Below are 15048 nucleotides of genomic sequence, written 5' to 3' on the forward strand. Positions count from 1 at the left end.
AAGTGAGGTCGCGACGGTCGACGCCTCATGGATTCCGGTTTGCCCCTGCGAAGCTATTCTATTTCGCTCCTCCTCCTCCTCGCCTCGACCCCTCATCGGCGCTAACCACACCTCCGCGCGCTTCTGCGCCCGCTAGATTCGATCTAGGGTTAGGGTTGGGGTTTTCTTTTCGATTTCTGCGTAGATTGCTTGCTCCGTTCTATCGCCATGGAGCCCACCTCCAAGCCGAGCTCCGTGCGCAAGCTTCTCGTTAGGGTTCTCCTGCTCGGCGTCTTCGTCCTCCTCCTCCGCTTCGTCTACGTCGTCGCCGTCCACGGCGGCGCCTGCGACTCCGGCGACTTCTGCCTCTTCTCCTCCCCCTCCGACCTCGCCGTCGACGGCGCCGCCGCGGGAAGCGGCGGCGGGCCCTTCGTCCGCGTCGTCGGCGGCGGCGGTCGCGGCGGCGCCGCCGCCTCCACCCCGGCGCTGCGCGCCCTCTGGACGAGCCGCGAGTGGCGCAAGGCTGTGGAGTATTACTCCGCTGTGTTCCAGGACCTCCTCGCCGAGGGCTTCCTCTCCCCGGCCTCTCGATCCCTCTGCGTCGACGCCCCCGCGGGTTACGAGGTCCTCGCCCTTAGGGAGATCGGCGTCCCCGACGCCGTCGGAGTTGCTAAGAAGAAGGCGCCGCCGCTCGTCGTCGCCGGCGACCTACTCCGGCAGCCGTTCGCCGCCGGCGAATTCGATTTCGTCTTCGCCGGGCTCAGCCTCGATCGGTCGAAGCGCCCCGCCGATCTCGCGGCGGAGATCGCGAGGACGACGAAACCCGAAGGGTTCCTCGCCGTCCACACCGCCTCCGCCGCCGACCTGTATAGTCTCCGATCTCTCCGGGATCTCTTCCCCGGCTTCAAATCCATCCGTTCCCGCGAGATCAATGGCCCGGATTCGTCCTCAACCCTGCGTGAGATCGTCTTCCAGAAGCAAGTAGGTAGTAGTAGCATTCTTAGCCCCGAGGAGGATGATTCGGAGAACTCCGATCGCCCCTCCGGTGGCAATTCCGTGAATAAGTGCTCCATCCCTGAGCACAAGCTCCAAATCGTACAATTAGCCGAGCCCCTCATTGAAGAGGAGCCATTGAAGCCATGGATCACCCTGAAGAGAAACCTCAAGAACATCAAATACCTTCCCTTGGTGGCCGACATAAGCTTTAAGCAACGATACGTCTATGTCGATGTCGGTGCCCGAAGCTACGGCTCGAGCATTGGAAGCTGGTTCAAGAAGCAGTACCCCAAGCAGAACCACACCTTCGAAATCTATGCAATTGAGGCCGACAAAGCCTTCCACAAAGAATATGCTTCCAAAAAAGGGGTCAATTTGCTGCCTTTTGCAGCGTGGGTGCGAAACGAGACCCTAACCTTTGAGATTAACCAGAACCCGGATCGCAAGGACGATGAGAAGGGCCACGGGATGGGCCGGATTAGGCCTGTCGGTGGTTCCAATCCTGTGTCCTCGGGCGAAGTGCGGGCAATCCACGGGTTCGATTTCGCACAGTGGCTGAAGAGAACGGTATCGAAGAATGACTACGTTGTCATGAAGATGGATGTGGAGGGGACCGAGTTTGATCTTGTGCCGAGGCTTTTTGAGACAGGGGCTATCTGCCTAATTGACGAACTCTTCTTGGAGTGCCATTATAACCGGTGGCAAAAGTGCTGCCCTGGGCAGAGATCGCCCAAATACCATAATACATATGGGGAGTGTTTTGAGCTGTTCACTTCTCTCAGGGAGAGTGGTGTGCTTGTCCATCAATGGTGGTGATCATTGCGGCAATTAGTTATGAGACAGATTATTTGTTACAGGTAAAAGCTTTGTTAGATTTGTTTAATTCCCATTTTTCTGCCTTTTTTTATAGGAATTACTTCTGCTGTCATTGCTTTCAATATAGTTGAGAAATGTCCAGGTTCTTTCCTTTTACAGATAACATGTTGATTTTCCAAAGTTGATGAATTCAATTTCTTTTAATGGAATGTTTATAAAAAGTTGTTTCATCTTGGAATGGATCTTACTTTACTTGGTTTTGCCATTCTTTATCTGTTATGATTGTATTTGAGAGTATTGTTTGGAATCTCCTGTTTCTGTAATTGGTATGAATTCTATGTTCTTATATAATCTTTTTGTCTGTTTGTGCTTTCTGCTATCTTGGAGCTCTTGATTGGTAGGAGGTTGCCATCCGCAAAATTAATGAGTATTACTTACTCTCAGGTGGCCTAGTACTTGAAAGTTGGGTACAGTAGGATGAACTTCAATATGAATAACTTTGAGTTATATGTTTGTTGTAATGTAGATGAATTGCACAGGTTCCATTTTTTTGAGCAACCGCTCTAGTTTAATTATCGTACTTTTCCCAGCTAGTTCAACTATTAAATGATTTTTATGCAATAATAAATATTGTTTCCGACTTTGTTTGGCAGCAATGTTGCAGCTTCTTATTGTTTCTACTTGGAACATTTTCCTGCTTTTCCATTTCGATGTGGTTGACAATTTTGATATTTGCTTTACACTTTTGGTGGAGTTACGCATTCGGATGGTGAAAACCATGTGCTGGGGTAAAACTGTATAAAAGGTGCTTATGCATCTTATAAGTCTATACACGTGCTTCATAGTGCTTGTAAGTAAGTAATAATACCATAAAGTTGCTATACTATTAAGAGCTTCAAGAATGGAAATAAGTTTTATGATCTTTAGTCATGATACCCAAATCAATTGGATAGCTACATGCTTCTATCTTTGTGTGATTGCTTCATAAAGAAGATATTATGGAAGAGCTTATATCTAAGTGATTGTGGCCATCAGAGTATTAAGAACTTATTTGAACATCTATACTACTGATCTAATAATGACTAATGCTTCAATTCTCATTCTAACTAAATCTAGAATAGTTGGTGCAGAGTAATACCTGCAGGAGCATGAAAGTAATTAATTTATTTAACAGTCTAAAAATTAGATAAGAGGAATTTCTTTAGCACTTTATCATCAAAGGTTTCACATATTGCTAATCAGCGACAGAAAATATGAAAGCTAGATTTGAGTGCAAAATAAACAGGTTATATTAGAGGGGAAATTGAATCTGAAGCTATAGAATATGCACATTTAGCATTTCCATGGTAAACCAAAAGGGAGTTGATAAATGTAAAGAAGATTTGAGTTGACTAAGCTGGACATGAATTCACCTGTATTGCTTAGACTATGGAGATTGAAACCTAACCAGTTGCTGCCGCTAGAAATCTCGTGTTTGTTTGTAACCATTTCTATTATTTAAATAAAAGTTCTGCTGTCTAGACTCTAGATTTCACCTCAAAATTACAAAATACAATTCAAACATTTTTTTTGCCATTATAGTGTTCCAAACTATTTTTGCATGAAGCTTTATTTTGAATACTTTGCCATGTTCTTATAAATTTTGCTCTATTTGTAACGTTAATGTGCTCTGAAGCTTGTGCTAGACTCAACTTGATTAGTCATTTGGGCACTTCTCAATGAAACGGTTAATTTGTATTGGCAATGCATATCTTGACTACCATTTCTGCCTTGTGAATAGCTCCCATTGTGTTCCTGAACCAGGAGATTTCAACAACTTAATATGCTTTCACTGGACCAATGTTAAAACACCTTGCCTAAAATTCAAGTTGAAGTAGATCTTTTTCTTTTGTCGCCTGTCCATCCAAATGAACTTTAAGTTTCAGAGCATTCTCATTTGCGTTCTGGGAGCTAATGCATTTGCATTTGGCTGAATTCTGTGTCCTGTCCACGGGCCTTTGCACATGACTAATTCTGCTAGTTTTGTTGAGAATGCATGCGCAGCATCCGGTTAGATGAAACACACTAAGATAAAATTTTGCATTCATTTGATCTACTTGCTAGATTTTATTTTTATTCTATTTTATTTTTAACTTAGAAAGATCTATGGGGGAAGAGTTTGAGATGGCTAGCATACATCAGATATTATGGATTTTGTATTGTCGTAATATTGTGTTCAAACATTGATTGGAAATTCCGGGAAATTCAAGAAAGGGCACCCTGTCTGTAGCATTACTTTGGGTCTGCCATGTAGACTAGTTTGTTTCGTTATGTGTTTTTGATTCAACTTAGATCAGATCATAGCCGATTACTTATTATATTCTTAGTTGATGAGACTCTTATTTACAGTAATTTAAGAATCTGCGATAGGGATCAGGCAAGTAATGCGTTAAAATGCCCCGAATCTTTGTTTTACTGTCATGGAGCTTCTGGAGGAAAAGCTAATCACCTTTTTTGGTAAATAATCTCCAAAACCCGTGCGTTTCCTAGGCTTACCAGATGGCGGGAAAAGATTAGGGGTAGAGCATAACATGGCATGTTTCGATATAGGTTGTAAAGCAGTGGAATTATTGTTCGTTTTATTTGGTTGGTTAGCTTGATGTTTGATGTTTCGTTTCTTTAGCGAGTTGATTTGCAAATTGTGTATTGCCGAAAGCTTTGGATAAGCTTAAGACCAGCGTCTACTGTGGTCCCAGTTGTTCTTTTCGTATTGTTAATAACTAATTTCAGTGAATGTGGCATTGCTCATCTGTCTCGGTCCCACGTCAAATCTCTGCATGTGTGTAAAAAGTTACTCCCAAGTGTCTAGGGTTTTTTACATACTTTTGATGATGATCTTTGCATCTTGATATCTGTAGAAACACTCAGATGTTAGTATCTTTATGTAAACTGTGCTAGATCTTTAAGTGCTGTCCATGTGTGATCACTATTTTATTTTGAGAACAACTTAGATGGGCCTATGGTATACCTAATTATATTATTTCTTTTCAATTCCCTACTTTGTATGGTATCTTTACTGTTTACAGTCCTTCAGCCACTACAGTAAGTTCCTACTTCAGCTGTTTACAACAGTTTCTTTTGCTTACTTTATGACAATGGCATTGTGGACCAATTGGGCCATGTGTTTGAGATGTTTACATGAGACAGTGCAACTCAATATGTTTCTGTGTGTGACTTTGCCTCTTCATGCGGTCTGGGAAATGTCCTGCTAAAAGCTAAATTTTGCTATTAATGTTCTGTTTTCTATGGGTACTTTTGAAATATTGTTCTATGATAGTGTGTGTCGTAGACTCGTAGTTATTAGCCTAAAAGTGAAAGTTTAGAATTTTTAATTTAAAACTTTTGCTTTTGCTGTAAACTTATAGATTGCGGAACTCTACGCCTTACACTTAGGCGAAGCCAAGTATGGTATCAGTTTGTGATCATGGACTCCCCTAGTAGTTGCCCAAAACAAGTGCGAACTGTGACTCGTTTGGTTTGGTTTTTGCAACAGCTTCTCTATTCCAGTCATACAGTTGGGAACGGGCGTCGACTTTGGTGGAGTTTACTAATGATTTGGGTGTCGAAGTTTTGATTCTCTGAAAATAAATAGAAGATGAAAGAAGAGGGAAAAACAGCTTTTGAACTTGGCAAAGTAAAAACCAATGGTTAGTAGAGAAAATTTTGACTGTAGCAGAATGTTAAAATGAGTTTCTAGTAAGCTTCTAAACCTAAATAATAAAAATTTAAGTTTGAATCTTCTACATTAAAATTGCTTTTTCAAATGATTTTACGCAAACAACACTTGCACATAAACTTTAGATATCTATATCTATACCAAATTAGCATACTCCACATTCACACTCAAAACACCCAATAAAATCCCACTTACTATTCTGCAACTTTTTAAATCTTATTATGCAAATTAACTTCAAGTAACTGTGCTTCAGAGTCAATGGTAAGCCCTTATTTTCCGGGAGAACATTTATACATTCTCACCTCATCTCTTAACCCAATCATTGAGAAATATTATAAAGACCAACAGATCCCAAAATTCTACATTTTTTATATTAGCCCCTTAGCTGTCTCTACAGTAAACATATTTTTATTTTTTTTTCCATCGAATCGTGCAGGCGAAATAAATATAATTTTTTTTTGCATCTTTTTGTAATAATTGATCGTGACTTGGTTCGTCGATAACTCGATCGAAGAGTTTCTGTTAAATTTTTCACTAGAATAGTAGGTCTTATTAGCTGTCACTAATAAACTATCTTCCACTTAACTAACTCATAACAAGATATTTATATCTAGGTCCTTGACCTTTCAGGTAATTTGTATTAACTAACTCATAACAAGATATTTATATCTAGGTCCTTGACCTTTCAGGTAATTTGTATTAACTAACTCATAAAAAGATATTTATATCTTGGTCCTTGACCTTTCAGGTAATTTGTATTAGTCTTTACTGTTGTCTACACCATTTCATACAATTTTTTTGGTCTTTTTCAGAGTAGGAGTGTAATAGTTTTGTCATTTATATTTTATATTTGATAAGTATATCAAATTTATAAGGATAAATTTTTATGAACAAAACAGTGAAATTACCATATATACGCATTTGTGAATTTAACGGTGTAAAACAATCCAAATCTGATAAAATTTTGATAGAATTTTTTTTTTCACTATTTAGAGTAAGATTAATATCTCTGACTTTAAATTCAAGTCTTTTATCGTCATTTTTTATGAGATTTTTATTTTCATCCGTTTATTTTCAGACTACTCGTTTGATAGGTAAATAAAACCAAAAAATTATGAAATTTAGTTTTTAAATATTTTTAATAGTGCAGATCATATCTATCTGAGCCAATCGTTGATTTGGAAGCTGTATCATTAAAAACAATTTCGTAGCATGAAGACCTTCGTGCTACCGATAGTATACCAGCCTAGCTCATATATATATATATATATAGAGAGAGAGAGAGAGAGAGAGAGAGAGAGAGAGAGAGAGAGAGAGAGAGAGAGTGAGTCCGGTTAGAATACTATTGATAGCACAAAGCGTTAAAATTATTTTTCTCATTATATATAAAGTCTTAATAAGTTAAAATTGTTAGTTGATTATTCTTGCATTTACCCCGAAGATGGGTTATGCAAGATATTTAATGATGTAAAAACTAAAACCTTGGAAATTTATATTAAAAAATAAATAGAAATAGGCGTTTCTGATATTATCTAAAGAGCCAGGGTTCTATATGTAAATTAATCTTAACTTATCAAGCACTTTTTCCGATGCAAGAGGAGACTAATGGGCACAAGAATCGAATGTGATCTCCTTCCCTGGGCAAAGCCTTTAGTATAAATACATATAATATAACTTTATTTTTTTTTATTTAATACGTATGTATGTATATAGTTTTCACGAGAACATGCGATACGTATATTGGTAGGTATAGGTTTATTTTGTTATAAATTAATTAAAGAGGGGTGAGCTACGAATAGGCTCCAAGCATGATTGTCTTTAAGTTTATTCAAAATAAACTGGATCATAAAAAAAATAGCGAGCTTAAGTTTTCAGGAACAAATAATTAATTGGTTCATGATATTGGATCAGAAGATTCAGAGTTCAAATATATTTAAGCTTCTAATATTCTCAACGTATTTATATAGTTAGACTTTATGTCAATATCTGTTTCTTTTGCTTTCTCTTTTTGATTTTTAAAAATTCATAATTTACCCTCTTAAAATTTTGAGTCAATGTATTAACTTCTGACAATCAGGTTTTTATTACTGTTTCCTTTATTTCTTATAATTTATACTAAAACTATTCTTAAAAAAATAGAATTAATTATATTAAAAATTTTATGGTATTGAAATATTCTTCAAGTTTGGCTTGTAGTAATCTTACCATTATCTCTAAACATCATGATTAAGCATCTAGCTTTGAGCACCAAACATTTGTTGTTGGACTCGAGGACAAATTAATTGAAGTTTGAGGGGAAAAAAAAATTGGAATCATCTTAAGATACATTCAATCCTTAGTCCTGATGTTTCTTTAATAATGAATCACTCAAATGGTGTTTAATTATTTTTTGTAATGTTAAAAAAGAACAAAAGCACAAAAGAGCAAATTGATTTTTTGATTTCTTTGTTTGGTTACTAACATTCTATTAATTTAGGAGTGGCAATTAGCAAATAAAGGCCATGATAAAAGGATTTGACTAATGTAGACTCAAAAAACAAAAAGCAAAATTTTTTTAAAAAATATTAGATTGGTCTTTTCATGTATTTCTTTCTATCATTAATTTCACTCTATTATATTTTATGTTAGAGCATAAAAAGTGTTTTTGTCTAAAATATGGTAAAAACAGATAAAAAAAATTAAAGATTAAAGAGAAAAATAAAAGATAAAGCACAACTTTATATTCACCTTTATACAACCTAGAAGAGCAAAAAGTACACCCCATATGATTTACAAACCCTTCTCTCTTCTCCTCGAGCCCATTAATATATTTCTCTCTACCCAAGGAAAATATCATCATGATATATAATATACAAAAATCTCAACAATTTCCACTCATTTCCAGAGTTAAAGGGGGAAAGAATATATATATATATTACATGCATGGATTTCATTTTAAAAAAAGCCAATAATCACAGAAATTAAGAGAAATATTACCCATGCATTAATACATGATTAGCCAACTCCCCGAAAACCCCCTCCTCCTCTCCAACTATTTGCAAGGATAAAATTTCGCGCGGCGTAGCGACAAGCCCCGTCGAAAAATAACGCTAAACATCCTCGCAAATGCTCTCGAGGTGCGGCCGCCACACCGCGACCCGAGCCCCGCTCCGTCGCCTCCTCGGCCCCCCGGAGTGCTTCTCCGACATTACTTCCGCCAGGTAACGATTATGACTCTCGTCGTCGCTCATCGATGCTGACTTTTTCGATTGCTGCTGCTGCTGCTGCTGCTGCTGCTGCTGTTGCTGTTGCTGATTTATTTTCTGTGCGCACTTCTTCTTTCTCTCCGCGATCGACGATACAGACGTCGACGTCGCGGGGATCAGAAAGTAGATGTCGCCGCGCCTGAGCTCGGACTCGGGCGACACGATGAGGATCCACCGCGCGCCGCCGCCGCCGGCCTGCGAGCACGGCTTGCTGAGCACGTGGTTCGGGTTCGCGGCGAGCACCTCGGCGGCGGCGATCGGGCGACTATACTCGTCCACGTGGCCGCTGAGGTGGACCACTCGGATCACGTCGAGGGCCCCGCAGGGCAACACACAAGCTAAACAGCATCTAAGACTATTCCCCATCAATTCCCTCCCCTCCTATTTCTCTGTGTCTCTAGCTCTAACGCATAATTTGGGTCTTTTTTTTTTTCTCGTCGATGTATAAGATGGTGGTTTATATAGTAAATTGAAGGGCCATGTTAGTAAAAGGACAAATGAGGGGTTGCTTCAATTAGGTGTGAGTACTCTACTTTGAATCATTTCATTCATATAGTAAGTGATAGATTATAATAAATAAGGGGTATCAAAAGATGGGGCTATTGTACATGTTTAAGGACATTACCAATGTACTAATTAAAGGACAAGGGCTCCACCCCCCCCATGTGCACTAGAATTGTTTTTAAGCTTTTCACAATTTTTGGTATTTATAAAAAGATGTGAGAATTGTACTATTTGCTGGCTTGCTACTAACATATTTTAGAGAAAATTACTTGCTAAGCTGGGTGATGATATATATTAGCATAATTGACTTAATAGATGTGTAATAATGCATCTACAAATCTATTTTTTGTAGGTTCTTTGATAAAAAAAGTTATGCAAAAATATATTTAATACACCTGTTCATGTGCACAATAAATATATATAACAAACTCATGGACTTGACAAATAAGATAAGAGTAAAAAATATGCGTGCTAAAAATAATTATGCCTAATGTATCTGAGTAAAAACTTAATGATTGGTATTCAGAGTTCCAAGTTTGAAGCCGAATTGTTTTACATTTCTAGCTGAATTCAAAATTTCTGATGAACAATGAGGGTAGTTGGGTAAATCATTCTTTCAAAAATAAACTATGCATGCTTAAGATTAATTAAACCCACGAGTTTAGAATTATCTATAATTAATATCACATTATTTGACGTCCCTGATTAATCAGTAGTTTCTTAGCCTCTCTTCTTGGGACAATTTTCCTAATCCAAGTCTAAAAGTTCTCATTAGAGTGACAAGCCAAAATAAATTTTTTAGCTCCATAAGAGAAGCGTTATAATTTACTGTTTTTATACTTTCCATTACAGCGAAAAGCTATTTGGCGACTAAGTGAAAATATATAATAGCGTGTATTGTAACAGCTCTACTCGAACGATAATTCTGCAATATTCCAACTTACCTACGTGTATACTTTGGACTTGATTTTGATGCTTTTTATCTTAAAAGGAACAACCATTTGATCCAATTAATGTCGATTAATAATTAGGTCAATGCCAAATTTCCACATCAATGGCCAAATTTCCACATCAATGCCCCACAATGTTTCCTTTCTTTTTCCCTTTTTTTGTTTTTTTGCTTTTTGTTTTTTGTTAATTCTTTTTGAGAGGATGCTCCCCAATGTTTTCAAATCTTAAAACATGACAAACCCCACATATTCCAATGAATTAATTGAGTTCATCAATTAATCAATATATGCTCTTGTTATCTTATAAAGCTAAAAAATATAAATAAATATAAAATTTTCTTCCAATTATGAACAATAGGGTGAATATAATTACGTTTATGTTGCCTTTTGTATTTGTTAGGATGGGAAAAAAACAAAAACATTATGTGGCTATATATATATTTATAGATTAGAGCTACTATATTTTTATAAGTATAGATCTCTTTGTACACATAAATTTTCGGTCATTAGATGAATAGATGTATGGTATTCTTTTAGGATGATAGAGACCTTCAATTCGTCCTATCAAATCGTTTTTGATGATAGAGATCCAGAATCGATAATCTGAACAATTGAAGTTGATCCGGAGTATTTGAATTGTCTAGGAACTAAATTTTATAAATTTTCAAATTTATTTATATAGTGATCAAAAGATAACAAAATTGACAGTTTTTTACGATTTATATGAGTCATTTGCTTGTTTAACGGTGTAGAGTAATCCAAACCGATTGAATTTTTGATAGAAAATTTTTTATACTCTTTACATAATGTTTAATAACTCTGATCATAAATTTAGAAAATCCAATCTCTGTTTTTAGAAGGTCATTTGTTTTTGGCCGTTCATTTTCGACTTTTCGATGGATTTGATAATCATTTTTTAAAATTACAAAATTTGGTTTCTAAATATTTTCTACTAGTTCAGATTAATTCAACGATACTGATTATCAATTTGAAATTCTGATTATTCAAAATGAGTTGAAAGGACAAAGGCTTTATAGTCGTGGTACTCACACACACACACGCTCACTCTCTCTCTCTCTCTCTCTCTCTCTATATATATATATATATATGAGCAAAATGACTGGATAATTACTAACTTCAAAGTACACATCAGATTACTGTAATCACATCTAATTCCAAAATGTTCAACACCTCCTCGCAGCCGTCCGATCGCCATCCGACGGTCGATAAGCGAGAGACAACTCTTACTAACAGCCACCCCTGTTTTGAGGCTTAGTTTGGACCCCTTCTTTGTAGCCATTAAGCTTAGGGTCAATTTTAATATCACCCAAAACTTAGCTCTTTGTGATATCCAAAGTAGATTTATTCTTATATATATACAGTGGTGGACTAATACGTGTGACATGCTTTAAAATTCGTTCTTATTCTAATTAACAACATGGACAGATGTTCATTAAAAGCCTATCCATAGTGTTAAATTTATTTTTGGATAAATTATTTCGATAGCTGTGTTGTATTACGCGTGTGATCCAATTATTATTAGCTGTTTTTTTTTTAATAAATAATATAGCCTAGTGATTTCTAATAATTGTGCATTAGTCAATGTCACATAGGTTTAGGTAGAGCTATGATCGAGAGTTTGATTACTATAACAAACAATGTTACTTAATTTTTAAACGCGAATAATTGCTGATAATTTGGCTTTGCGAAAAAATTTTATCGCATTATTTTCTTGTTTTTTCTTTTTTTTCCTAAAAAATATATTGTATGATTTTCATTCGTATAGTTTATTTATTTTGAAATATCATTTCTTTTAAGAAGTAATTAGGCGCGAAAAAGTAAATAAATTTAACTCTACACCAACTACCTTTGAATAATTTGAAATAATTACACCTATCTTTTTTTTTTTATTATTCTCCATAGGAGAATAAAAAAAAAATTACATGCTAGGGCACTGCATGCTAATAAAGAATCTATAAGATGTTGAGAGGTACAATTACGTTATAAATGTGAACAATATTTTGAAACGTGACATATTATTAATTAATTTGTTTTTACAATAACATCGAATATGATGATCATATGATTTTATTATATATTTAAGAGGTTTTCAACTTAGAAAAATTTAAAATATATATACTTATACTTTTGACCCATTTTTTTTAAAAAAAAAAACACAAGTTTTTTATTCAATAGAATGTGTAAGCAAATTAATGATGAAGAACCCACACAAGGTTTTATACCAACATTTTTTGCCAGTAAATATGAAATTTACAACAACAAAATATATATATATATATATATATATATATATATATATTATACCTGACAATATGTTTTTTAATTAATTATTATTTCTCATATAAATGGCACGAATCTTAAAGCGTCCTAGAAGGCAGATCGGACGGTGTAATGCGGGCGCTCGTTCCGACCAATTTTTTTTTTTTACTTATTTTCAAAAAATACACGAAATTGCCACGGGTTCGGGCGCGCCGACCTGATTGAGCACGATTCGTCGTCTTCTTCCGACCGTTCCCCACCTCATCCGACGGTTAGGAGCAGCCCCGGCCCACCCAATGGCTGTGGACCAAGTCTACGGGGGCTAAGCGACAAAAGCAAAATTAATATTAGAGGCGCATTATTATACTTATATATATTTATAATTATAACCTTGATGGTGGTTAGCCAATAATTATTTTCTTTTTTATTAAATCCAGCTCTCATTTATTATTTCAAATTAATTTTAATTTTTTTTTTCTCCCTATATTTAATTCGTTGTATCTTTTTGTTTGCTTCTACATGAATTATATCTGGTGGGGCCCATGAAGACGAGTGGAGAGTGCATTGAATTGATAAAAAAGTTTATTAGCATGTAAAAGAGTGTTCCAATCCACTAATTTTAGCTTAGTAATAATTTATACGTATTTTGATCTTTTAAAAAAGTAGTAGTAAAACATTTGACAAATTAGTGCCAGTTTCGTCTGGCAAATTACTACGATTTGTAGTGATAAGGCACGACAGATGTGCGAAATTTAACCAGATATAAAAAGTCGACCATTTTTTTTTTTTCAACACTCAATTGTCTTTTTTTTTCCTTTTTTTTTTTTTTTGAGAAAGAGGTAGTAAGCTACATGCTTCATTCATTAAGCGAAATGAATTTAGCGTACATGATGAAGACAGCTAAGGTCTCCTAGATGAACTGAAAAAAAGAAGAAAGACAGTACAGGTTAGTAGACAAAAAGGACTCAGACGCGAGCGAGCCAAGAAAACTGTGAAAAGATGGCCAGAAGTAAGTAACAGTCATGAGTCAAGCACTCCAGTCCATGCTTTCATCAATGAGGTAACACGTCCAATAGCACGGGTAGCATTGGGAGACTCCTCGCCGAAGATGATCTTGTTGCGTTCCGTCCAGACTACCCACCAGATTGCTGCCAATCATGTGAGCCTTATCGATCTCTGCCCGGCATTTGGGGATTCGGCAGTCTCAGACCATAGCTGCATAACGTCCCCCCTGACTAGTTCACTAATACCCGAGCCTTCCACCCTAAATTGAAGGTATCTGATGAAGACGCAGTCCCTGAATAGGTGATCGCAATTCTCAGGTGCGACTGCACAGAAAATGCAGTACTCGTCCACCTGGCAGCCTCTGCGTATCAATCTGTCTGCAGTAAGTAATCTCTTGCGTAGTAGGATCCAGATGAAGATTTTGATTTTGACTAGAATTTTTAATCTCCACAGCTTGTCGGTGGTTTGGATCTCTCTGGCCCGCGTCAGTAAAGAAGCCGTAGAGGGATTTCACAGTGAATAGTTGATTGGAAGTCCATCGCCACTGTAATAAATCCGGTGAATCGGTCGGGCAATACTGTTGTCATATTATTGAAATATTAACTGTTTGATAGGATCATATTAATTTTTTGGGCTTTGTATGAAACATTTCCAAGAAAAACGGCCCGGGTTACACCGAAATCTACACTAGTCCAATCTAGCTATAAATTGGCTCAAGTTTATTTGATAAATAAATTGAGCTTGACCTTTAAAAACATAAATATGAGCTATTAAGTGCGATAATTTTAAATTTCTATTTTATTTTGGGAAAAAAAGAAAATAAATATAACTCAAAATCAACAATTTTTTTTAAAAAAAAACTTTTGTTAATCACAGTTTATAATGGACCAGGTCCAGGTAAAAATTTCTTAATGGGCCCAATGGGCCTATTGGGCCTAATTCCCCATCACTCGCCGGTATTGAAACCGCCACGAGCAGGTGAGCACCAGTTAATGCGCGGTAGGACAATGAAATTATTATTACCTGCACCCGGTTCATCTGAAATCATGTGCACCGCAAATACCACCACCTTCCACACTCTTCTCCGAATTTGTACATTTTAGAAAGGGGCAATTGCCTATATACCCTTGAAAAGTTCCCGGTTTTCTTATATACCCCTCTTAGAAGGCTAATATTGAAAATACCCTTCTTATGTTCCAAGTCTTTCTAATATACCCCTGGAGTTAAGCTCCGCATATTTAGTGCATAGGCTTATTGACGGCTTAGGCAAAAAATCGGCATAAAAAGTTGCTTAAATTTTTAATTTTCTGCTTAAAATAGGCTTAATATAGGGATGGCTTAAAAACGGCTTAGGCTTAATTGATTGATACGGAGGTCGATGGTTTCAACCAAATTGACGCTAGCTAGAGCTGCACGAATTAATTAATTAAATATAAACTTCCCGTTTATTCTTTTTATAAACGATATATTTCCCATATATTCTTTTCAATCAATGCCATCTTCCCATATAACCTTACCCGTTTTACCATTAAAATGTCTCTATTGCCATCAAGTGATT

The 15048-nt window shown here is 36.6% G+C and overlaps 2 protein-coding genes across 2 annotated transcripts; one reads left to right on the forward strand and one right to left on the reverse strand.

The window, feature by feature from the left end:
* On the forward strand, window positions 72-2021 carry LOC109709668. The gene has a single exon (XM_020231993.1). The coding sequence runs from the start codon at window positions 208-210 to the stop codon at window positions 1789-1791; it is 1584 nt and encodes a 527-aa protein (XP_020087582.1). The 5' UTR covers window positions 72-207; the 3' UTR covers window positions 1792-2021.
* On the reverse strand, window positions 8205-9417 carry LOC109709425. The gene has a single exon (XM_020231667.1). The coding sequence runs from the start codon at window positions 9115-9117 to the stop codon at window positions 8596-8598; it is 522 nt and encodes a 173-aa protein (XP_020087256.1). The 5' UTR covers window positions 9118-9417; the 3' UTR covers window positions 8205-8595.

This window comes from Ananas comosus, linkage group 4 (assembly GCF_001540865.1).
Source record: "Ananas comosus cultivar F153 linkage group 4, ASM154086v1, whole genome shotgun sequence".
Classification (NCBI taxonomy): domain Eukaryota; kingdom Viridiplantae; phylum Streptophyta; class Magnoliopsida; order Poales; family Bromeliaceae; genus Ananas; species Ananas comosus.

Excerpts from the sequence above, each read along its gene's own strand:
- LOC109709668 (XM_020231993.1), top strand. The coding sequence starts at position 208 with ATGGAGCCCACCTCCAAGCCGAGCTCCGTGCGCAAGCTTCTCGTTAGG.
- LOC109709425 (XM_020231667.1), bottom strand. The coding sequence starts at position 9,117 with ATGGGGAATAGTCTTAGATGCTGTTTAGCTTGTGTGTTGCCCTGCGGG.